We start from the raw sequence: 25,848 nt of genomic DNA, 5'->3' as shown, positions 1-25,848 counted from the left end.
ATTGACACGTGTTTTCCAACTACTTTTTGACTTTTCAACCACCACCAAAAAGGAAGAATTTTCAAACTTGAAATTCCAACTTGGCTTAAAATACTCGATCATTACATCTTACCCTCCTGAAAGAAATTTTGTCTCAAAATTTAAACGAGTTTACCTAAAAAATTAAAGAACAGTTGCAAATAATGTTGCCTAATTTCTTCTTCAGGTTCCCAAGTGGCTTCTTCAATCCCATGGTGTTGTCATCACACTTTGATTACGGGAATCACCTTGTTCCTACACCTATGCTCTCCAATTTCCAAAATTTGCAAAGGTTCCTCCACATAAGATGTATTTTCGCTAATCTAAACATCTTGCAAGTCAACTACCCAAGTTGGATCTGGAGTACACTTCCTTAGCATTGATACATGGAAGACATCATGTACGTGGGACAACTATTAAGGCAATATTAACTTGTATGCCATTGGGCTTACTCTCTTATTGATCTAAAACGGTCCCACAAATCTAGCAGTTAACTTCCTTTTTTTCCCAAATCGAAATATGGCTCTTCGAGGGACACCTTAATAAAAACCCAATCCTTTTCCCCAAACTCCAAAGCCCTTCTCCTTTGGTTTGCATAGTTTTTCTATCTATCTTGAGTGATCTTAAGTTTTTTCTTGATGAGTTGTATTTTTTTCGTAGTCTCTTAAACAATCTCAGGTACCAACAAACGACTCTTAATTACCCAACTCTATTCAACACAAAGGTGATCTACAAGGTCTCTCATAGAGTGCTTCATAAGGTGCTATGCCAATACTAGATTTGTAACTATTGTTATAAGCGAACTCTACCAAAGGTAAGTAGTCTACCCAATTCCTTCCAAAGTCCAAAACATAAGCCCTCAACATGTCTTCTAAAATTTGGATTACTTTTTCTGACTGACCATCTGTTTGAGGGTGAAAAGCAATGCTAAAATTCAATTGGGTGCTCATAACCCTTTGTAAACTCTGCCAAAATTGAGAAGTAAACTTAGGGTCCTTGTCAGACACTATAAACAAAGGTATCCCATGCAACCTCACAATCTCCTGTATATACAACTTAGCGAGAGAGTTCATGGAGTCAAGTCTTCATGGTTAGAAAATGAGTTGACTTAGTAAGACAATCCACAATCACTCAAGCTCCATTTTTTTCTTCTAATTCTTAGCAACCCTATCACAAATTCCACAGTGATATGATCTCACTTCCACTCAAGTGTAGGTAAAATTGGCAACAATCTCGTAAGCTTTTGGTATTCAGCTTTCACTTGCTAACAATTGGCTACATACTGAGCAATGTCTCTTTTCATCCCACTCCACCAAAATTATCTCTTTAAGTCTTGATACGTTTTGGCACTCTCAAGGTGGATGGTATACTTTGCCTTATCAGCATCTACTAGAAGTTCATTCCTCAACTCTACATCCTTTGGCACACACAATATTCCTTTAAATCTCACACTCCTATCTACATGTATAGACCAATTTTCATTTGCTTCACCTTCTACCAACTGGGCTTTAACTTTTTCTAAAAGCTCATCATGAAATTGGGTCTCCACTATTATTTGGATAATCATTGGTCTAGGCGATATACTATACAAGCATGGACCCTGTACTTCCCAACCAAGCCATAGCTCAAAATCCTTAATAACTGCATGCAGCTCAAACTCTCTCAACCACAAGCTAGGCAATTGACCATAGTTCTTCCTACTCAAGGCATCTACTACAACATTCGTCTTTCCAAGATGGTAATGAAGAGCAAAATCATAATCTTCCAATGTCTCCATCCATCTTCTTTGACTAGAGTTCAAATCCTTTTGTGTGAAGATGTATTTCAAACTTTTATGATCAGAGTACACCTCAAACTTCTCTCAATACAAATAGTGTCTCCAAGTCTTAAGGGCAAACACCACTACTGCAAGCTTCAAATAATTTGTTGGATGGTTCCGCTGATGTGACTTTAATTGCCTTGAGGCATAAGCTATCACCTTGCCTTGCTGCATTAGCACGCACCATAGCCCTACTGTAAAAACATCACATTAAATCGTAAACAACTTTCCACTAGTAAGAGTAGTTAACATTGGAATAGTGGTCAATTTCCACTTCAACTCTTGGAAAGCATTCTCACACTCATCATTCCATTCAAATTTCACTCATTTTCTAGTCAACCGAGTCATCGGTGTTGCAATTCTAGAGAAGTCTTCCAAAAACATCCTATAATATCTAGCCAATCCCAAGAAACTCTTAACCTCAAATACATTTGTAGGCCTTTGCCACTCTTGCACAATTTCCACCTTGGAATGGTCCACTCCTACTGCCTCAAAAACCACATGGCCTAAGAAATTCACTTCAGTAAGCCAAAGCTCACTTTTGTCCAATTTTCCATATAATTGGTGTCTTCTTAATGTTCTAAGGGTGGTCACCAAATACTACTTATGCTCCTCCAAACTCCTTGAGTAAATCAAGATGTCATCCATAAGGACAATCACAAACTGATCCAAGCAAGCACAAAATATTATGTTCATTAAATCCATGAAAGCAACGGGGACATTAGTTAACCTAAAAGGCATGACTAAGAATTCATAATGCCCATATCTCATTCTAAGAGCAATCTTGGGGACATTTTCTTCTCTAACACTCAATTGATTATACCTAATTCTTAAGTCAATCTTACTAAAACACTTCGCATCCTTCAACTGATCAAACAAATTATCTATCATTGAAAGATGATACTTATTCTTCATAGTAACTCTATTCAACTTCCTATAGTCAATACGCAACCTTAATGTGTCATCTTTATTCTTCATAAACAACATTGGGGCTCCCCATGGTAATGTACTTGAACGAATAAAACTTTTACTCAACAATTCCTCAAATTGAGTTTTCAACTCTTTCAACTCAAGAGACACCATCCTATAGGGGGTTGCTGAGATAGGACCCGTTCCTGGATATACTTCAATAGAGAAATCAAACTCTCTATATGGTGGTAAACCTTGTAGCTCACCTGGAAATACATCTTGAAACTTCCCCACTAATAGAATTTTTGTAATGTCCTTCTAGGTTTTTTCCTTACTAAAAAGACAAGCTAGGAAATTTATTGATCCATTTCTCAACACATACTAATAGCATGGATCGGACTGCGAAAAGGGCAAAACTAATACACTTCCCCCCAACAAAGCAAATCTCAAATCCATCTGACAGACAAAATATTATCCTATGATGATGACAATTAATAAGTGCTTTATACATTGCCAACCAATCCATTCCCAAGATAACATCATACCAAGTCATATCCAAAATCCTCAAATCCACCTTAAGTGCTCTATTTACCAAGGTAATAATGCACTCCTTGCATATTCTATCAACTCTAGAATTCGTACCCATAAGGGATTCGATAAGTAATGGATTTTCTACTATTTCCGTTTTCATCCCCTATATATTAGCACAAGATGCATAAATAAAAGAATGAGTTCCACTAGTATCAAACAAAATACGCATCTAAGTACTATAGACCAAAACCATACTTTCCACCAAAATGACGTCATTCTCTAGCTTTATTGGGGTCAAGGCAAAAACTCTACCTGTCGCCTGCCTCCCTTTACTTCTAGCACTCGATCCTTGAGAAGATGGAATCTGACTACTCATAGTGGTTGTCCAGGCTCCCTACACTACTAGGAATAACTGCGACATCTGGTAGTAGGGTAGGTGAAATTGAGGAGGCTAGAAATGCAATATTGGTTGTTGCCGAGGACCTCTTTATGGCTTAAATTGAGCTTGTCGTGCACCCCTTAATGGGCAAGCCCTCCATAAATGATCTCTTACCCCACAACCATAACATACTTTAGCAATAGCCACCCTCTAAGCACCCTACTCACCTTTAGCATAGAATGAAGAATGTCTCTAATATTGCTAGCCTCATTGCCTCTACTATTGATGTTGGGACCTCATCTAGGAACTTATAACCAGTTGACTAGGGTCATATAATGCAAAGTCAAACACTTTATATCATTAATTCAAATTTACAAAACAAAACATCATATCTCCTAAATTTTTCATTTTTCATAAACAAAGAAAATGCTCAAATATACTTTTCATACAAAACACATATTTGATCCATGCATAAAGATAAAAATAATATTTTTACACATTTCAAAATACAATATAAAAAGAAAATTATTTTCTTTTATAAAAATTTGCATTAATTTCCCTTACCTTGAAGAAATGCTCAAAAACTTGAAGTACTGTACTTGACGAATTTACTCATCACCTAACATAATATCATACATAATTATCTAAAGGTAGAAATTTCACAATCCTAAAAATATTTTATTTAGTATTAGGGATCCTAATTAATTTATCGTGCTAATATTATTACTACCCAATATTATTTTCAACTTACTAAACAATAATAAATTAATTTACAGAGTTTTCAAATTATTGTAAAATTCATTTTCTTTCCTAATCTTACCCTCACTATTTATTTCTTTATATACTTAAATTAAATTAAAACCTATACATGAAACTATTATTATTATTATTATTATTATTATAACACATGTTATACGATTATATATACATTATATATTACTCTTATATTTCAGAACGTGCGTGTAAGCCTCACTAAAATAAGCTTTCCATGATCAAGTATCCATCCAATTTGTGTAGATTCCCCCTTTGTGACACGATGTTTTATTGTCAAACATATTATTAAATCTAGACGATATTGAAAGTGTAGTTGTCTTTAGCATATGTTTGGTTTGTCAGCATCCTAATGGGAATCCTATATTCAACCAAAATTTTAAAATCTCAAGGAACTTTTTGTATTTTTTTTATTCCCATTTGTAGGTAATGAAAATTTTAAAAAGAAAAACGTGGAGATGATCAATTTTTTTTTTTATTCACTTCTTTATTTATTTATAGGTAGATCAATTTTTATAAATACAACTTAATGACATGTCTTAACATGTTATTTGCTAAAATATACATTTCTCGGCATGTTAGTCTTAATGCGTTATATATATATATATATATATATATATATATATAACACATTAATATTAATATTACTTTTAAAAACCCTACATCACCATTACTCCAAGCCACTAACTACGCCCATTATTATTATTATTATAATAATAATATTTTTTTTTCTTCCTCTTTTGTTTATTCATTTCGTAGATGTACACACGCATTCTTTTTATTTATTTATTTATTATTTTAAACCCTTTGCTACACGACACACATCTAAATTATTATAATTATTATTTTTTCTTCATCGTTCTAGAAAATACGCTACTCTTATTTTATTTATTTATTATTTTTTTTCTAGATCTATTCATTTGAGTGATCAAAATTTGTCCATCTCTATTAATAAATCAAACTATGTTCATAATTTTTTAATCTTTTTGACTTATAAATTAATTAAATGAACTCTAATCAAAATTGAGATATTGTAAAGAATATCTAAAGTGTTCAAAACTAAATAACGAATATAGAATATTAATTTAAGGATTAAAAATCTTACCTAAAAAAATTGATCCTCAAACCCTAAACCTCCAAATTTTCAGCTCTATATTCTTTGATATTTCTCATCTCTATGTAAAAGAGTTTTCTGAATAGAGAAGGTAGGGAAAATCTAATTTATATCTAGGAGTTTAAAATATAAAAAGACTTTTTTACCCTTATTAAATTACTTTAATTAATTAATAATTTCTAAAGTATGATTTTATTTAGGGTTTGGGGCATTACACTTTGATATGGTCAATGACAAAAAGTGATAAATTTACCATTGTTTTGGAACCAGATCTGGGTGGATCCTTTCCAATGAATGAACTTTGAATTTCATGGGTCTTGCCAAAAGTTAGCTTTTTTGGTGTCTTCAACATGAAAACAAAAAATAAGAGTGTATCCAAAGAAACATTTAATCATATTTCAAAAAAGAATTTTTGTTATACAACACATAATTAAAAATATTACTACACTAACTGATTCTACTTATAAGTGTTGAAAACTAAAAACACTTTACCAAGATCCCCTTCCAAACCAACTCTTGGCCATTTAGTGTGAAAAAAAAAAAAAAAAAAATCTAATTTTAGTGATAAGATCTGTTCTTTGTGATACCAACCAAACCGTTAACTTAATATTCATGGGATCTGAACTAGTTCATCATGTGGTAGATCAGTTACGTCTTTCCTCCACGGCCACAACTTTTTGATGATAGCTATTTTTCAACTAAAATTGACTTGGTTGGCATATTTGAAAGGATATTATTTTGAAAAAGAAGATTAGAGGAGACAAACTTCACATTAGATTGAAGAAAAAATGAGGCAGATGGTGTCATGCATGGAAACGTCAGCTAACAAACGCCTGCAGGGTTGTTCAGAAAGCGTCATGCTCCGGTGGTACCTCCAATATTCTGTGGCCGATAACTAATACCAATTTGTTTTAAGGTGGCTGAGGCCAACCCATGCGCCAACCCTGACCTTGTCCTACTTGCATCATCGTGTTTCATGCCCACATGTCCATGTTAGTAGTATTACTTTTTAAATCTGTCAATCATGCACTTGAAGTTTCGTAGTATGAAAAGGAAATAAATAAAACACCCACCTCAAATTATTAGCAGATATGATTCACCTGAAACATAAAATGTCACATTCTTTGAAGGGAAAAAGTTAAAGTTTTCTTGTCGGTTTTACATTTAAGCTGCACAACACCTATCTCAATTATCAAACTCCAATTGCTATCATGTTCACCTCTGTCTAGATTAGGTTAAGTTTCTTCCTTGATTTTGGAGTGTTGATCAAATCCTATTCTCCATTGTTGTACTTCAATTTTCATTTCTATCCAAATCTGATTGAAGTTCCTAAATACTAGATTCTTAATTAGCTTTACAAATTCAAACATTTACCATAATAAACATAGTTGTTAAGAACTTACATTAGACAATATGATACATGGTACAAGAAGTAATGCATCAGTTTTACATTTTCTCACCCTTTCTCACACTTTCCCGCTTTTACTTTTCTCAGTGAGAAGAAATTTTAGACTATTTCCCTGAGACATGGTCTAATGTTCATACTAGAACTGAGGCATCAATGTTAAAATAAAGTAGACTCATGTCCTTGTACTTATTATGGGTTGTTCTTAATTTTTTCCTTTGTTAAAGTAATTCACTCTTACAGTTGAAGATATAATATAAATAATTATTTTGTGTATTTGATGATTGCTTACCACTTTAACAAATGATAAAATAAATCATACAAAATGTATGAAAAGTAATTTTAAAATGGAGAAATATTTAAAAAAAAAAAATTCGCCCTCATCTAGCCAATAAGGTTTACCATATGTTTGGTACGAGAAAGTGTATGATATAAATTATGAATCGAATCTTTTAGGTTTAAGTTTTAGTCTATTTTAATGATTTTGTATTTAAAAATAGATTAATTTTTAGAATGATTTTAAAGTATTTCTATTTTTATTTTGTAGAGTTCTTCCCAGAAGTGTTGCCGACCTAGATATTTGAATAGGTAGCATGGACCCACCCGGATATTAGTGGACAGCATGTGGCGTGCTATCTTCTAGTGGATGTCAGGACTCAGGACTACCCACAATGTAACATCAATCCTGAATTATCAATTCCACTAGTGCCAAGCGGGGGTTCGGTGGAAGTAGAGCCCAAAGAAGATGAAAAAATTAATTCCAGTAAGATGTGGCTCCAAGTTCTATAAATGGGGAGCATCTCCTTCAACATAATCCACGTTCCAACTGAGAGGAAGCAATCAGCGAAGAGGCAGGAAGAAAGAGATGGAAGTAGCTCAAGTGCTTTGCATGAAGGGAGGAAATGGGGACACCAGTTACGCAAAAAACTCATTAGTTCAGGTGTGTCTCTTGCTAAATTTAATTCTTCTTCGTTATTTAAGAATCAGCTGACATGCATATATTATATATATGCACTGTTTCCTTTTCTTAAATTAAAGAATGAATAGTCAAGACATGCTGATTGATCTGTAGCACCCATGCACTTCCAGATTTTGTGTTTTTATCACGCAGGTACAATATACTGCCGTTTTTCTGAAAAGTTTTCAATTATGACAAGTTCCACTTTATTGGTGCAGAAAAAAGTAATATCCTTGACAAAGCCTATAATCGAGGACGCCATAACAAATCTCTACTGCAACAACTTTCCGGCCAGCCTATGCATCGCAGACTTGGGCTGTTCTTCTGGACCCAACACTTTTTTTGCAGTCTTGGAAGTTGTCACTACAGTGGACAAGGTGGGGAAGAAAATGGGGCGTCAATTGCCCGAAATTCAAGTGTTTTTGAATGATCTGCCGGGAAATGATTTCAACACCATTTTCAAATCCTTGCCCAAGTTCCAAAAAGATCTTCAGAAAACAATGGGAGCAAGCGCTGAATCATGTTTTGTAACCGGAGTTCCAGGCTCTTTCTACGGCAGGCTCTTCCCCAGCAAAAGTCTTCATTTTGTCCATTCTTCTTACAGTCTCCAATGGTTGTCTCAGGTGACTCTTTGCTTTTAATTAAAAATACTGGCTTATGATGATTTATTAGAAACCAAAAAGAAAGCAAGTGAGTTAGAAATTTCAATTGTTCCTCAGGTTCCTCGAGGGCTGGAGAGTAACAAAGGGAATATTTACATGGCCAGTTCGAGCCCACCAAGCGTGCTTAAAGCATACTATGAGCAATTCCAAAGGGATTTCTCCATGTTTCTCAGGTGTCGGTCGGAGGAACTACTAGAAGGAGGGAGTACGGTTTTAACATTTTTAGGAAGAAGAAGTGAAGATCCCTCTAGCAAAGAATGTTGCTATATCTGGGAGCTCTTAGCTGTGGCTCTCAATGATATGGTTTCAGAGGTACACTTTTAATTCTTTCATCCCTTAATGTTGCCAATTTTTATAGATCAAATCATTCAGCAACAGCACCTGTGTGGTAACTATATATGAAATTGCATGTAAATTAATTAACCATTTTTAAATGCAGGGGCTCATAGATGAGGAGAAGATGGATTCCTTCAATATTCCTCAATATACACCTTCCCCAGCTGAAGTAAAATGTGAGGTTGAAAAGGAAGGATCCTTCACCATAAATCGGCTGGAGGTTTCTGAAGTGAACTGGAATGCGTACCACGGTGAATTCTCCCCATCAGATGCTCATAAAGATGGTGGATACAACGTGGCCAAGTTGATGAGAGCAGTTGCAGAGCCATTGCTTGTAAGCCACTTCGGTGATGGAATAATAGAGGAAGTGTTCAGCAGGTACAAAAAGATTGTTGCTGATCGCATATCCAGAGAGAAGACTGAATTCGTAAATGTCACGGTTTCCATGACTAAGCGTGGATGACCAACACTCAACAGGGCAAGCTGCTTCATCCAACAGTCAACATGGCGGCTGCTTCATTGGTCACGTTTATCTACTGTTGCCTTGCTTATTTTATTACTCTTATATTTCAGAACGTGCGTGTAAGCCTCACTAAAATAAGCTTTCCATGATCAAGTATCCATCCAATTTGTGTAGATTCCCCCTTTGTGACACGATGTTTTATTGTCAAACATATTATTAAATCTGGACGATGGAAGTGTAGTTGTCTTTAGCATATGTTTGGTTTGTCAGCATCCTAATGGGAATCCTATATTCAACCAAATTTTAAAAATCTCAAGGAACGTCTTTTTGTATTTTTTTATTCCCATTTGTCGGTAATGAAAATTTAAAAAAGAAAAACGTGGAGATGATCAAATTTTTTTTTTTTTTTTATTCACTCCTTTATTTATTTGTAGGGAGATCAATTTTTATAAATACAACTTAATGACATGTCTTAACATGTCATTTGCTAAAATATACATTTCTCGGCATGTTAGTCTTAATGTCATACCTTAAGATTTATATAAAGCAATCTTGTGTTGTAAAAAGCAAACTAGATTTTTCACATTGATATTTTGGAAAATCTGAAATATATATAAATGGTTAGCTTTAAAACGATCCACAAAGATATATATCACATTGAGACCACAATGATTGTAAGGTATGTATATCCCTCGTCGTCAACATATGGACTAAGGCACGCTCACACGGTCAGCATAGGGATTAAGGCATGGAGCCCATTCTAGTGTTGCAATCCCATGTTACACGTACGCTTGTAGTGTTGATGATTCAACCAAACCACGATCAAGCCCCTATATCATAGAAACAAATGTATTTTAAATAGACAATGACAAATCAAATGAGAAAAGCAAATACCCTTGGCGTCATTACCCCATAAACTTAGGATACTCTCTTTTTCTCTTCCTTATTTTTTGAAGTACATAGTTGAAGGCTTAGAGTTGTCACGACCCAAATTTTGGGTGACTCAGAATTTGGCCCATGATCCCAAGTCAAAGGTTTGATCCTAAAGGTTCCTCATAATCCAAGCTGACAGTAAACTAAAATGCTCTTAATTTTCTTTTTCTTTTAAACATAAATCACACTAGAGTTTCCTTTAACTAAAATTCCAATTTATAAATATACCAATCATTACTTAAGAGCAATAAGGAAATTCAATAACAATGTAATCTCCAACTCAAGTCTAAAATGAAAGTCCACAATATAAGCAAATTAATCAAAATAAAGTTTCAATACAAATATATAATTTCAAAGTTTGCTAATACAAGTCCCAAAATAAACCAACATAACAACTACACTACAATTCATTATGTTGCTCCAAAATCTCCTGAGGCATCCTAAAGCCCTTCATGTCCCATTTGTGGATCTTTATGAGTCACATCTACATTTAAAAATATATATAAGAAGGAAAGAGTGAGCATTTCACATTACTCAGTAGGGTGTCTTACACCCAAGGAAAGGTTAATTTGGGATTACTAAAGTTCAAGTATACAAAAAATAAACATTCTACCATAATTTGATCAACCCAAACATTTCAGTTTCTATAATTATAACAATTCAACAATTTTCAACAATTAATAAAATGCATGTGGATATGTAACACACATGCATTAAAAGTATTGTTGTTCTCGAGCTTTCACCAAAGAAAACGTGTCTGTACCTAAATACACTCCCCATTCAGAGTATTCATAGGGTAAATTTTTGGGTCTTTCACCCTAAGGATCTCACTCCCTTCTTAATTCACCTCTCACGGGCCTTTACTTTTCATCATTATTTTATTTTTCTTTCCTTTTTATTTTGTACAACCTTACAACAAATTTTTATTTTCCTTCACACAACCATGATGCATATGAAATGCAATTAAATTACATATCATCATCCACAAATGTCATACAAAATTCTCACTAATCCAAACATCAATAAAATTATAATGTATGCCAAAATTTCTTTTATTCTCAACAATCCCAATAATTTCAATAACCAAATACAATTATTTTTCACAATTAAATTACCAAAAACATCTCAATTAGTTCTCAATAAACCCAATATCAATCCAACATAATTTCTACCATAATTTCATTTATCCTCAATGATCCCATTAATTTTAATAACCCAAGCACAATCATTTAACAAGCATAAAAAAAATCTCATCATCACAAAATTTCTAAAAAAATTCACAAATCAATAATTTTTGTTATAAAAGGGCATTTAATTAATTTTTTAGTATTAAAACCGTCTACCACAGATCTAACGATCCAATCGTTGAAAACGAAATCCGACACATTATGAATGTTCCGCGTGTCGAGTAAAGTATTCCCTTAAAATTTCTCGTGAAAAGGATGATGTTTGGCCATTGAAACAACCAGTCGAAAAGTAGTTTTTTTTTTTCCATTGCAGTCGCCAAGACTCTTCTATAATTTTTTCTCCATTTTCTACTTTCTTCATCATTTTTCTTTTCTATTTAAACGAGCCACTAAAGGTGGTGACAGCCAAACCCAAAAACAATATATGTCTATATATTATATTATATTAATTTAGTTTTTTTTCCTTAATTCAATTCATTTTATTTTCGTTTTCGTTTTTCATTTTTCAGGAAAAAAAATTCGATTTCTACAATCCTAAGAAATTTCCTGCTAAATAGCTAACGTGACACGAAAATTCAACTCGCTTGATTGACCAATAAAATCTTTCAAATTCCGTCAATCCAAAATTGACACGTGTTTTCTAACTACTTTTTGACTTTTCAACCACCACCACCAAAAAGGAAGAATTTTTAAACTTGAAATTCCAACATGGCTTAAATACTCGGTCATTACATTCTACCCCCTTGAAAGAAATTTTGTCTCAAAATTTAAACGAGTTTACCTCAAAAATTAAAGAAGAGTTGCGGTGAGTGTTGCCTAATTTCTTCTTCAGGTTCCCAAGTGGTTTCTTCAATCCCATGGTGTTGTCATCGCACTTTGATTGCGGGAATCACCTTGTTCTTAAACATATGCTCTCCAACTTCCAAAATTTGCAAAGGTTCCTCCACATAAGATGTATTTTCACTAATCTGAACATCTTGCAAGTCAACTACCCAAGTTGGATTTGGAGTACACTTCCTTAGTGATTACTACTCAAAAAAGTGCTATTTGATAGCTTGTAACTTTTAAACACTTTTGAGTAGTAGTTATCACCTTTTAACCCAATTAACATATTAAGGACCCTTGCAATCAATTCTAATCAAATGTGTTAAGTTTTGGTGTTTTGATAGCTTTTTGATCGCCAAAGCAATTTGAGATTGATGAGAATTCTTTGGAATCCATGGCAAAGCAATGGAAAGCTCAGAAACATGAAGAATCGAAGCTTTGAAGTCCTTTGCCATAAGCAAATCCGGAATGCAATGAGCAAAAGATGTCCGGACAGGGCGTCCGGACACACCATCGGATGGCGGCGGAACCTCACTTTAGTCAATGATCCGGACAACATATCCGGATAGGACATGTTATCGTTCGGATGTGATGTCCACGAATGTCGTGTGTTTCTCCCTGAGGGAGTCCGGATAGGAGAGTGCGCCACATGTCTTCTTGGGGAATCCGGATGGAGTTGATCCGGATAGCCTTACGGGCTCCGTGTCATCAGGGGGAGGGGTCCCTACACCTTGCACACGTAGACGGTCCTCCTTACGGCATAGCTCATTCCACCCGGGGAGGAATTCCGTCCGTCGACATTTCGCATCCGGCGCCTGACATCCGGATGGGAGAGAAGGACATTTCAACTTTTCCGGTCAAACATATCCAGATCCTTTGATAGCGCTTACCCGGAGAGTTTTTCTCTCAGTATACAGTGCCGCGGTGTTCTCCTGAAGCTTCCTGATATTTCCAACCGACATCTTGAGATATTTTTCTTTAGATATTTGTTGTCTAAATCCCCAAAGTCTCCTTGTAATCCACCTATCATAGGATTTCTTAGTCTTTAAGTAAGAAAAAGGGTGAATAACCTCATATATAATTTTGTAATTTTCTTTAGAAGGATTATTATGTAATCGGTGGAAAGAAATATATTTTACAGAGCACTTGCTCTGTTTTTCCTTCATATATTTGTTTTCTCGTTAGTTTTCTTTCTAGCCAAACAAGGTCTGAGGAAGTTTCCTCAGAGAATGAGTGGCTAGACTTTTAGTTCCTTGGAGCTAAGGTTGCCGGGAAAGGTTCCAAGTGCAAGAATTAGTAGCTTTGTGGTTTCAACCATTAATGAAGAGAAAGTGTGATCCTTTAATGATTTTTATGTTTTTAGTTAACTTAAAACACCTTCAATTCACTTGAGCCAACACGTGGTAAGGCAAGTGATCTCCGTCCATGGAGATGCACTAGTTTACCTCTTGCAAGCTTTTGGGAAGTGACTTGAAGGTAGGATTTTCTAGAATTGCCAACACTTGGTAAGCTTTTGGACTCCAAGGAGACATCCATTAGTTATCTCTTGCGAGCTTGAAAAGGGAAGTCCAAAGTTAAAGATTACCTTGAATGGCAAATGCTAGGTGAGAGGCACGAGCCATTGCAAGTTGCATCAGTGAGAGGGAATTAGAGCTGAAATCCATTTAAAGGTTACATCTGTACAACACCGGTTAGAGAATCGACTATATGTTAATTCTCTAATGCGAGGAAATGAACCAAATGACCGGAGCTCTGTTTTTGGCATAAGGAACCTCCCCTGTGAACCTAAACCTCCAAGGAATGTTTTTCTTCATAAGTAATTTCCATTACTTTCTTGTTAGTTAGCTTTAAACAAAACCTCATTTAAACAAAGTTTGTGTTTTATTTCTTAAGCTAACCTTGAAATGAAAAAGCACCAATTTAACTTTAAATTGGTATCAGTTGAGAGTTGAAAACCTTTCCCAGTGAACGATTGATTGGAGCCAAAATATGTGCTCTAATGGCACATATTCGATATGATTTGTGCACCAAAGGACATTCAAATCACCCAACTTGACCTAAATCAATGCTAAGGCCCTATCCATGAGTTTAATCTATACTTTGGAGATTTATCTCAGGTTCAAGGGAAGAAAATTGTGCAAATTGAATGACTTTAGATTTTGAAAGATCAAGAAAGGGCTAAATGAGGAAATAAGTGAGTCAAGACTCATTGAATGTAAGGAAAGGCAAAACAAGGATATCATGAGGTTGGAGGATGATAAATGACCATTATGGAGTAAGAAAGAAGGCATGAAAGCATGGGAAGTGAGGCATAAAGCAAGATTGAGCTGCATGGAAATTTAGAACTCAAAAATCTGATGGCATTATATACTCTGACTTTGAGGACAAATTTGGAGCACTTTCTGGAGTCCATTATATACATACTATATATATTTTCGAAGCTCGGGAAGTCAGGAGTCCAACACTTTAAACGGTTTGCAAATCGGAGCTGAAATGAAGAAGTTATGGCCATTTGAAGACAACTACACCAAGCTGGAGGGTCATTTCGAAATGATTTCGAAATTCAACTTATGATTTCGGAATTCAACTTATGGATTCGAAATCCACTTCGAAATGACACCAATTTCTAATTCACCCACTGCCACTTTGATGTTCCACCTCCTCTACCTCGGGAATTGCATCTAAAGCACTCCATCCACCCTAGGTGGACCCCACACGACTAGAAATCACCATTTTATTATTTTTTAATCATTTTTAGGAAATTATTTTGTAATAAGTGGCCAATGAGAGTGTGCCACATGTTAGGTAATTGAGGATATTATATAAACTCTCTCAATTCTAGGTTTTAGGAATCTTGGATTTTTTTTTCTGGAGAGTTTGACATTGAAGGGGGAAGAAGACGAGAACTTTGGTTTGTTTTCTTTTTCTTCTTTATTGAATATATTGTTTTTAGTTTCTTTTGATTCAAATTATGGATTTTTACCCTATTATGGATTGTGAATGTGACATCACCCCCATGAGAGGCTAAGAGCCAACTTGGGGCTTGAAGCATAAAAACCTAAGGGCTAGGAAACCTATAGGGACAATGGGTAAATTACTATAACAATGAGATTAATTATTGGTTGGGTAACAATTTATTATTTTTTTTATCCTATCCTTGTGAGTTCGTTTAGGGAATGATACGGTAGGTTATTACTTGATACTAGTGATTCTTGATAATTCTTGATCATTAGTTATCCTCGCCTTATCTACCGTTATTTGCCCCTAAACAAAGCTATAAGGAGTAGGAAGGGTTAAAAAGCCAAATCTTAAATTGATAATCAATCTCATTCATTTGATGGTTTTAGGAATCTGTTTGAAAAAGGAAAAATTAGGTTTCGGATGCAATTTTGAGTTATAAAACCCAACTTGATCGCGAGTGGCCAAGGATCCCAAAACCCTAAGATCATATTACTTAAAATACCCTTGTTTTCTATAATTTCTATACCCTAGGTTGGATTGTGGAAAACCCCAAACTTGAATCAATTGAATTTAAAATCAATATTCATTTTCTCTTGTTAATTGAATTTCTTTTACTTGGTTTCACATTATTCACATATTGTTTTTCACTTAAGGATTTAAACAAAAACAATTCATTTATTTTAGTATTGACAATTTTCATAAGCCAGTCCTTGAGAACGATACCCGGAATACTACAAAAGTCGTAGTGACTCTTTCTCTAGTTTTTCTTGACTAGAGTCACTACGTAAAAAGGCTAAGTATTTTGGTACAATAGAGAAATTTTCGGTCAACGATCCTAGAGCCACTATGCTATATTAGCTAAAGCTATCCTAATGCATGGTGATATAGGTTATAAATTTTGTTGATCACTCCCTCAATCAAGGAGCACCAGTTGGACATGAATCAGCTGAGACACCAATTGGGAACGAATCACTTAGCATTGATACATGGAAGACATCATGTATGTGGGACAACTATTAAGGCAATATTAACTTGTATGCCACTGGGCCTACTCTCTTATTGATCTGAAACGGTCCCACAAATCTAGTAGTTAACTTCCTCTTTTTCCCAAATCGAAATATGCCTCTTCGAGGGGACACCTTAATAAAAACCCAATCCGTTTCCTAAAAACTCCAAAGCCCTTCTCCTTTGGTTTGCATAGTTTTTCTATCTATCTTGAGCGATCTTAAGTTTTTTCTTGATGAGTTGTATTTTTTTCGTAGTCTCTTGGACAATCTCAGGTCCCAACAAACAACTCTTAATTACCTAACTCTGTTCAACACAAGGGTGATCTACAAGGTCTCTCATAGAGTGCTTCATAAGGTGCTATGCCAATACTAGATTGGTAATTGTTGTTATAAGCGAACTCTACCAAAGGTAAGTAGTCTACCCAATTCCCTTCAAAGTCCAAATCACAAGTCCTCAACATGTCTTTTAAATTTTGGATTACTCTTTCTGACTGACCATTTGTCTTGAAGGTGAAAAGCGATGCTAAAATTCAATTAGGTGCTCATAACCCTTTGTAAACTCTGCCAAAATTGAGAAGTAAACTTAGGGTCCTTGTCAGACACTATAAACAAAGATATCCCATGCAACCTCACAATCTCCTATACATACAACTTAGCAAGAGAGTTCATGGAGTCAAGTCTTCATGGCTAGAAAATGAGTTGACTTAGTAAGACGGTCCACAATCACCCAAACTCCATTTTTTTTTTTTTATAATTCTTAGCAACCCTATCACAAAGTCCATAGTGATATGATCTCACTTCCACTCAGGTGTAGATAAAATTGGCAACAATCTCGTTAGTTTTTGGCATTCAGCTTTCACTTGCTAACAATTGGCTACATACTAAGCAATGTCTCTTTTCATCCCACTCCACCAAAATTATCTCTTTAAGTCTTGATACATTTTGGCACTCTCAGGGTGGATGGTATAATTTGCTCTATCAGCATCTACTAGAAGTTCATTCCTCAACTCTACATCCCTTGGCACACACAATATTCCTTTAAATCTCACACTCCTATCTACATGTATAGACCAATTTTCATTTGCTTCACCTTCTACCAACTGGGCTTTAACTTTTTCTAAAAGCTCATCATGAAATTGGGTCTCCACTATTATTTGGATAATCAATGGTCTAACTGATATACTGTACAAGCATGGACCCTATACTTCTCAACCAAAACATAGTTCAAAATCCTTAGTAACTGCATGCATCTCAAACTCTCTCAACTACAAGCTAGGCAATTTACCATAGTTCTTCCTACTCAAGGCATCTACTACAACATTCGTCTTTCCAAGATGGTAATGAAGAGCAAAATCATAATCTTCCAATGTCTCCATCCATCTTCTTTGACTAGAGTTCAAATCCTTTTGAGTGAAGATGTATTTCAAACTCTTATTATCATAGTACACCTCAAACTTCTCTCAATACAAATAGTGTCTCCAAGTCTTAAGGGCAGACACCACTACTACAAGCTTCAAATCATGTGTTGGATAGTTCCGCTGATGCGACTTTAATTGCCTTGAGGCATAATCTATCACCTTCCTTGCTGCATTAGCACGCACCATAACCCTACTATAAAAACATCACATTAAATCGTAAACAACTTTCCACTAGTAAGAGTAGTTAACACTGGAATAGTGGTCAATTTCCACTTCAACTCTTGGAAAGCATTCTCACACTCATCATTCCATTCAAATTTCACTCATTTTCTAGTCAACCGAGTCATCGGTGTTGCAATTCTAGAGAAGTCTTCCAAAAACATCCTATAATATCTAGCCAATCCCAAGAAACTCTTAACCTCAAATACATTTGTAGGCCTTTGCCACTCTTGCACAATTTCCACCTTAGAATGGTCCACTACTACTGCCTCAGAAACCACATGGCCTAAGAAATTCACTTCAGTAAGCCAAAGCTCACTTTTGTCCAACTTTCCATATAATTGGTGTCTTCTTAATGTTCGAAGGGTGGTCACCAAATACTACTTATGCTCCTCCAAACTCCTTGAGTAAATCAAGATGTCATCCATAAGGACAATCACAAACTGATCCAAGCAAGCACAAAATATTATGTTCATTAAATCCATAAAAGTAGCGGGGACATTAGTTAACCTAAAAGGCATGACTAAGAATTCATAATGCCCATATCTCGTTCTAAGAGCAATCTTAGGGACATTTTCTTCTCTAACACTCAATTGATGATACCCAATTCTCAATTCAATCTTACTAAAACACTTCGCATCCTTCAACTGATCAAACAAATTATCTATCATTGAAAGATGATACTTATTCTTCATAGTAACTCTATTCAACTTCCTATAGCCAATACACAACCTTAATGTGTCATCTTTATTCTTCATAAGCAACATTAGGGCTCCCCATGGTAATGTACTTGGACGAATAAAAATTTAACTCAACAATTCCTCAAATTGAGTTTTCAATTCTTTCAACTCAAGAGGCACCATCCTATAGGGGGTTGCTAAGATAGGATCCATTCCTGGATATACTTCAATAGACAAATCAAACTCTCTATATGGTGGTAAACCTTGTAGCTCACCTGGAAATACATCTTGAAACTTCCCCACTAATAGAACTTTTGTAATGTCCTTCTAGGTTTTTTCCTTACTAAAAAGATAAGCTAGGACTTCCTCAACACATACTAATAGCATGGATCGGACTGCGAAAACGGCAAAACAAATACACTTCCCCCCAACAAAACAAATCTCAAATCCATCTAACAGACAAAATATTATCCTACGATGATGACAATTAATAAGTGCTTTATACATTGTCAACCAATCCATTCCCAAGATAACATCATACCTAGTCATATCCAAAATCCTCAAATCCACCTTAAGTGCTCTATCTACCAAGGTAATAATGCACTCCTTGCATATTCTATCAACTCTAGAATTCGTACCCATAAGGGATTCGATAAGTAATGAATTTTCTACTATTTTCGTTTTCATCCCCTATATATTAGCACAAGATGCAAAAATAAAAGAATGAGTTGCACCAGTATCAAACAAAATACGCACCTAAGTACTATAGACCAAAACCATACTTTCCACCAAAATGACGTCATTCTCTAGCTTTATTGGGGTCAAGGCAAAAACTCTACTTGTCACCTGCCTCCCTTTACTTCTAGCACTCGATCCTTGAGAAGATGGAGTCTGACTACTCATAGTGGTTTTCCAGGCTCCCTACATTATTGGGGATAACTGCGACATCTGGTAGTAGGGTAGGCGAAATTGAGGAGGCTGGAAATGCAATATTGGTTGTTGCTGAGGACCTCTTTATGGCTTAAATTGAGCTTGTCGTGCACCCCTTAATGGGCAATCCCTCCATAAATGATCTCCTACCCCACAACCATAACATACTTTAGCAATAGTCGCCCTCTGAGCACCTTACTCACCTCTAGCATAGAATGAAGAATGTCTCTAATATTGCTAGCCTCGTTGCCTCTACTGTTGTTGTTGGGACCTCATCTGGGAACTTATAACCAATGTTTTAAAAACTGGACCGGACCGGCCGGTTCAACCGTCGACCGGTCACATCTCCGGTTCGGTTCGCCCTATCAAACTGTTTGAAGATTAAACCGGTAACGAACCGCTTAAACCGGCGGTCAAACCGGTGACCCGGTGGAACCGGACGGTTCCAATCGAACCGAACAGTTCAATTTAAACCAGGCTCCCTTGAATATAAATTAAAATACTTTGGGCAAAACCATGTTGGGCCTTGTCTAATAATGACAAAGCCCACACCCCACCCAACCACATTGTGGGCCGATTCTTGATCCCAACCACCAGATGAGATAATACCTTGGCCCTCCAAGAGGATGCCTTTTATAGGCATCCTTTGCACCCTCATTCCTCTTACAATCCGATGTGGGATTGCCAACCAACCTAATGAATGAAAAAAAAAATAACAAATCCCTCCAAGAGGATTTGAACTTGGACCCCAAATTCTATGGCTATCCTAGGACACCACTCGGCCACACCCTTCAGCTATGTAACATGCCAAACAAAATAATATATATTGGATTTTAAATTTTTTTATATTATTAAATAAAAATAATATAATATTTTTAAAAATTATAAAATTAGTTTAAATTTTTATTTTTAATATATTCACATTTAAATATTTTACATATATCATTTAATAAAATTAAAAATATTAATATAATTTAATTTGATAAATATTATTGATTTTAATTTATTCATATATATTTTAAATTTTTTTATAATTATTTTTAATTTTAATAATATATATATATATATATATATATATATATATATATATATATATATATATATATATTATATTTATGACGTCACCGATTCGACCGCGGTTCGACCGCCGGTCCGACCAGTGAACCATGAACCGGTAACTTTTCCGGTTTGATCACCGGTCCGGTTTTGAAAACATTGCTTATAACCCATTGACTAGGGTCATATAATGTAAAGTCAAACACTTTATATCATTAATTCAAACTTACAAAACAAAACATCATATCTCCTAAATTTTTCATTTTTTATAAACAAAGAAAATGCTTAAATATACTTTTCATACAAAACACATATTTGATCCATGCATAAAGATAAAAATAATATTTTTACACATTTCAAAATACAATATAAAAAGAAAATTATTTTCTTTTATAAAAATCTACATTAATTTCCCTTACCTTGAAGAAGTGCTCAAAAACTTGAAGTACTTAGCTTGACGAATTTACTCATCACCTAACATAATATCATACACAATTATCTAAAGGTAAAAATTTCACACACTTAAAATACACTTATTAAAATAAGAGTTTTTTAATATTTTATTAACTTAAGGTTCTGTGTTTATAGTAAAAGTTTTGTAACGTATAAAATTAAAATTTTGAAATCTTGAACGTCTAAAAATTAAGTTTTTGCAATCGGATATCTCAAAAATTCAGGTAGTAAAATTCAAAAATTTTAAAACATCACTTAGTGTCAAGGTAATACCCCCCTTCCGACCAGACATAGTCTCCCTGAAACGCCAATTTTCCGGCAAAAACGGGTTCGAGGTCAAGGGTTAAGACTAAAGACTCTAGTTTTAAAACATGATTTTACACCCACAATTTTCTAAATAACCCGATTTTTTTTTTTTTTTTTTTTTTTTTTTTTACGTTGATGAGAACATTATATAAAAAGGATCCATGTATATTACATATATTAACTAGTAAAGAAGACTTTAAAAATAATTCAAATAATTTTCATTTCCCTACTTTACCTTTTTAACCCCTTTTTACCCCCTAAGGGTAAGAAAATACATAATAAATTTAAATGAAGGCAAAAGTTTAACAGAAAATTAACAGAAAATTCTTACTTTCTTATTGATTGCTGATGAATATATAAGGCTGAAGATGGAGCTTCCTTCTTTTTACAGACAACTTTGCACACTATTGCACACACCTTTTTTTTTTTCACACACACTCTCGGGCACACTTCTATCACTAATTTATAGGCAAAGTATTTACAAATGACAGGTGAGAATTAATTTCAAGTGGTTGGATGGTAGGAAAATATTTACGGTGTTCAGAAGTTTGGTATAAATACAAAGACTTTTAAGACATTTACTTTTGACTTATCTTCATCTGTTCTTCTCTTCCTTCTTGTCTCTTTCTTCTCTTTTTATTACATGCAGAATACGCGGCTTGTGGATATTTTTACTGCTTCTGAACTTGTACTGCCACATTAAATTTTTGTAGTTGAAGACGCATTTACTGCTTCAAATGTCGTCATTGCTGACATCATCCTTCCATTGCGTTTTGTAGATTATGATAACTTTCATCGTCCAGGTTGTCCCAAAATAATGCATCATCACTGAGGTAGGAAGATGGTTCTGGTATATCTACACTAAGTTCTGTTATAAAATCCTGTTCTTCAGAAGTAATAAAAGGTTTTGGAACAATAATGTGTTCTAAAGGTTCTACTCTCCATATAGACATGGTTTTTGTTTCGCCAATGAGATGAAATAATTTATTCCGGGTTGGTCTAAGATCATAGATTTGAAAAGCTCTAAAACGAGTAAAAAATTCTGGAAATTCATCTGAACGGGTCATTTCCCATTCTGGTTCTTGTTGAGGGATAAGTGGTTCTTTATTATGTTTTATATATACATGGTGATAGGCTGGTACTACTGATCCATCAGGTTGAAATAAAGGTGGAATGGTTTCAAAAGAAATATCTATATATTTTTCGGTTTTAAAAAGATAGGTTAAAATATCTTTCAATTTTTCAGGGAAATTTTCAGGGATTTGAGATATATGGTTCATAAAAACATTCTTTAAAATCCCCTGACCCATAAGTTGCGGTACTAAATCAAAATTTTCTTTATTTACAATAGACATATTTACATAAGCTAAATATATTACAAAGAAAAATTCAGGGTCGTGATATGCCATATACCCTGTTTTTATCCCGACATTTTTAGTTCTAAAATGTTTATACAAAAGTTCTTGATTTTTAAACACTTTGTTAAACTGGTTTTGTAGAAAAAAGGTTTTGACAAAAGAGTAGTTATCATCTCCAATTATGTTTTTAACACCAAGCCTTTTATACTGTTCAGTCAGAAGAGCTGATTTCTTAATTAAACTAATTACTTCAGGTTGACTATTTGAACAGCTAGTTTGATTGGTTGACACTCTACTGGTTTTTAAATCTTCTATCAGTTTTTCTTGATTTTCTTGGATTTTGAGGTTTTGAAATTTTTGGGTTTCTAAAGCAATCAGTTGGTTTTGAAGGTTTTGTAAATGTTGGGCCAAAGCTGACACTGTTTTTCCATAAGCGTATTCTAAATTTTGGTTCGAAAAACTCTGTGGTTTTAGAGACCAAAAATTATCTACAATAACCTTATGTTCTTCGAAAAGGTTTTGAGAAAATAAAGAGTTAAACCTTAGATTTGGATTCAACACTTCGTTCAGACATATGGTTCCATATTGAAAGGTTCTAGCTTTTGTGGGTTTTCTTTGAGCCATGTTCCTGTAATCATGAAATCAATCATTAGTATTATTAACGTTATTAATTATTTGTCTACTTAACCAGTCTGCTAATATATTATCTTTTCCTTTAATATGTTCAAATTTAGGTTTAAAACCAATTAAAGAGTTTTGAAACTTTATCCATCTTTTGGTGGACAGTTTTGAAGGAATTTTTGTTTTCAAAGAATTTTTAATATTCTCACAATCGGTTCTTAAAGTAAATTGTTCTTGGTTCAAAAATAATTGAAATTTTTCTAAGACTAATATTATTGCTTCAATTTCTAAATCTGTAGAACTAAGGTTCTTTTGATAATCATTAAAAGTTCCACTACAATATCTACAAAGTTTTTCTTCTCCTATATTAGTTACTGCTAAAAGTATACCTCCCCATCCTGTTTGACTAGCATCAGTTTGGACTATTTTATATTCATTTTCTAAGGGTAAATGTAAGGTTGGGAGATGTTTCACAAGTTCTTTTATTTTCTGTATAAGTTTAATATCTTCTTGGTTAACATTTACAGTTTCTATCTCACTATCTGACTCTACCTCTACAAGAAAATTTTGAACCCTCTACAGTTTACAGTTTACAGTTTACAGTTGAAGATATATCTCAATATCTTCTTGGTTAACATTTTCTGTAACTACAAGAAAATAATAGTTAAAGTAATTCACTCTTAAAGTTGAAGATATAGTATAAATAAATAAAATAAATAATTATTCTGTGTATTTAATGATTGCTTACCACTTTAACAAATGATAAAATAAATCATAAAAATGTATGAAAAGTAATTTCAAAATGGAGAAATATTAAAAAAAAAAAAAAAAAAATCACTCTCATAGGCCGATTCGCCCTCATCTAGCCAATAAGGTTTACCATATGTTTGGTACGAGAAAGTGTATGATATAAATTATGAATCGAATCTTTTAGGTTTAAGTTTTAGTCTATTTTAATGATTTTGTATTTAAAAATAGATTATTTTTTAGAATGATTTTAAAGTATTTCTATTTTTATTTTGTAGAGTTCTTCCCAGAAGTGTTGCCGACCTAGATATTTGAATAGGTAGCAAGGACCCACCCGGATATTAGTGGACAGCATGTGGCGTGCTATCTTCTAGTGGATGTCAGGACTCAGGACTACCCACAATGTGACATCAGTCCTGAATTATGCCAAGCGGGGGTTCGGTGGAAGCAGAGCCCATAGAAGATGAAAAAATTAATTCCACTAAGATGTACGTGGCTCCAAGTTCTATAAATGGGGAGCATCTCCTTCAACATAATCCACATTCCAACTGAGAGGAAGCAATCAGCGAAGAGGCAGGAAGAAAGAGATGGAAGTAGCTCAAGTGCTTTGCATGAAGGGAGGAAATGGGGACACCAGTTACGCAAAAAACTCATTAGTTCAGGTGTGTCTCTTGCTAAATTTAATTCTTCTTCGATATTTAAGCATCAGCTGACATACATATATCATATATACATGGCCAGTTCGAGCCCACCAAGCGTGCTTAAAGCATACTATGAGCAATTCCAAAGGGATTTCTCCATGTTTCTCAGGTGTCGGTCGGAGGAACTACTAGAAGGAGGGAGTACGGTTTTAACATTTTTAGGAAGAAGAAGTGAAGATCCCTCTAGCAAAGAATGTTGCTATATCTGGGAGCTCTTAGCTGTGGCTCTCAATGATATGGTTTCAGAGGTACACTTTTAATTCTTTCATCCCTTAATGTTGCCAATTTTTATAGATCAAATCATTCAGCAACAGCACCTGTGTGGTAACTATATATGAAATTGCATGTAAATTAATTAACCATTTTTAAATGCAGGGGCTCATAGATGAGGAGAAGATGGATTCCTTCAATATTCCTCAATATACACCTTCCCCAGCTGAAGTAAAATGTGAGGTTGAAAAGGAAGGATCCTTCACCATAAATCGGCTGGAGGTTTCTGAAGTGAACTGGAATGCGTACCACGGTGAATTCTCCCCATCAGATGCTCATAAAGATGGTGGATACAACGTGGCCAAGTTGATGAGAGCAGTTGCAGAGCCATTGCTTGTAAGCCACTTCGGTGATGGAATAATAGAGGAAGTGTTCAGCAGGTACAAAAAGATTGTTGCTGATCGCATGTCCAGAGAGAAGACTGAATTCGTAAATGTCACGGTTTCCATGACTAAGCGTGGATGACCAACACTCAACAGGGCAAGCTGCTTCATCCAACAGTCAACATGGCGGCTGCTTCATTGGTCACGTTTATCTACTGTTGCCTTGCTTATTTTATTACTCTTATATTTCAGAACGTGCGTGTAAGCCTCACTAAAATAAGCTTTCCATGATCAAGTATCCATCCAATTTGTGTAGATTCCCCCTTTGTGACACGATGTTTTATTGTCAAACATATTATTAAATCTGGACGATGGAAGTGTAGTTGTCTTTAGCATATGTTTGGTTTGTCAGCATCCTAATGGGAATCCTATATTCAACCAAATTTTAAAAATCTCAAGGAACGTCTTTTTGTATTTTTTTATTCCCA

General features: G+C 34.6%; 1 protein-coding gene across 2 annotated transcripts; it reads left to right on the top strand.

Moving 5' to 3' along the window:
- The first annotated feature begins 7,753 nt into the window (after positions 1 to 7,753).
- LOC117913090 (salicylate carboxymethyltransferase-like) lies at positions 7,754 to 25,803 on the top strand. 2 transcript variants are annotated; one of them, XM_034828004.1, is made up of 5 exons: positions 7,754 to 7,886; positions 8,123 to 8,527; positions 8,624 to 8,662; positions 24,800 to 25,015; positions 25,143 to 25,803. In XM_034828004.1, the coding sequence occupies exons 1-5, from the start codon at positions 7,812 to 7,814 to the stop codon at positions 25,500 to 25,502; spliced, it is 1,095 nt and encodes a 364-aa protein (XP_034683895.1). In that variant the 5' UTR covers positions 7,754 to 7,811; the 3' UTR covers positions 25,503 to 25,803. The 2 variants fall into 2 exon arrangements, with proteins under 2 accessions (XP_034683895.1, XP_034683893.1); XM_034828002.1 differs by lacking the exons at positions 24,800 to 25,015; positions 25,143 to 25,803 and adding an exon at positions 9,006 to 9,666 and having other exon boundaries at positions 8,624 to 8,878.
- The last annotated feature ends 45 nt before the right edge of the window (positions 25,804 to 25,848 follow it).

This window comes from Vitis riparia, chromosome 4 (assembly GCF_004353265.1).
Source record: "Vitis riparia cultivar Riparia Gloire de Montpellier isolate 1030 chromosome 4, EGFV_Vit.rip_1.0, whole genome shotgun sequence".
Classification (NCBI taxonomy): Eukaryota; Viridiplantae; Streptophyta; class Magnoliopsida; order Vitales; family Vitaceae; genus Vitis; species Vitis riparia.
The sequence above is the reverse complement of the archived record's forward strand: the minus strand, read 5'-3'. Positions and strand labels throughout refer to the sequence as shown.

What these genes read in the sequence shown, in the direction of transcription:
- LOC117913090 (XM_034828004.1), top strand. Translation starts at nt 7,812, where the DNA reads ATGGAAGTAGCTCAAGTGCTTTGCATGAAGGGAGGAAATGGGGACACC. An exon ending in GTAACAAAGGGAATATTTAC is followed by an intron (nt 8,663 to 24,799) that starts ATGGCCAGTTCG and finishes TATCATATATAC; the next exon opens with ATGGCCAGTTCGAGCCCACC. An exon ending in TCAATGATATGGTTTCAGAG is followed by an intron (nt 25,016 to 25,142) that starts GTACACTTTTAA and finishes TTTTAAATGCAG; the next exon opens with GGGCTCATAGATGAGGAGAA.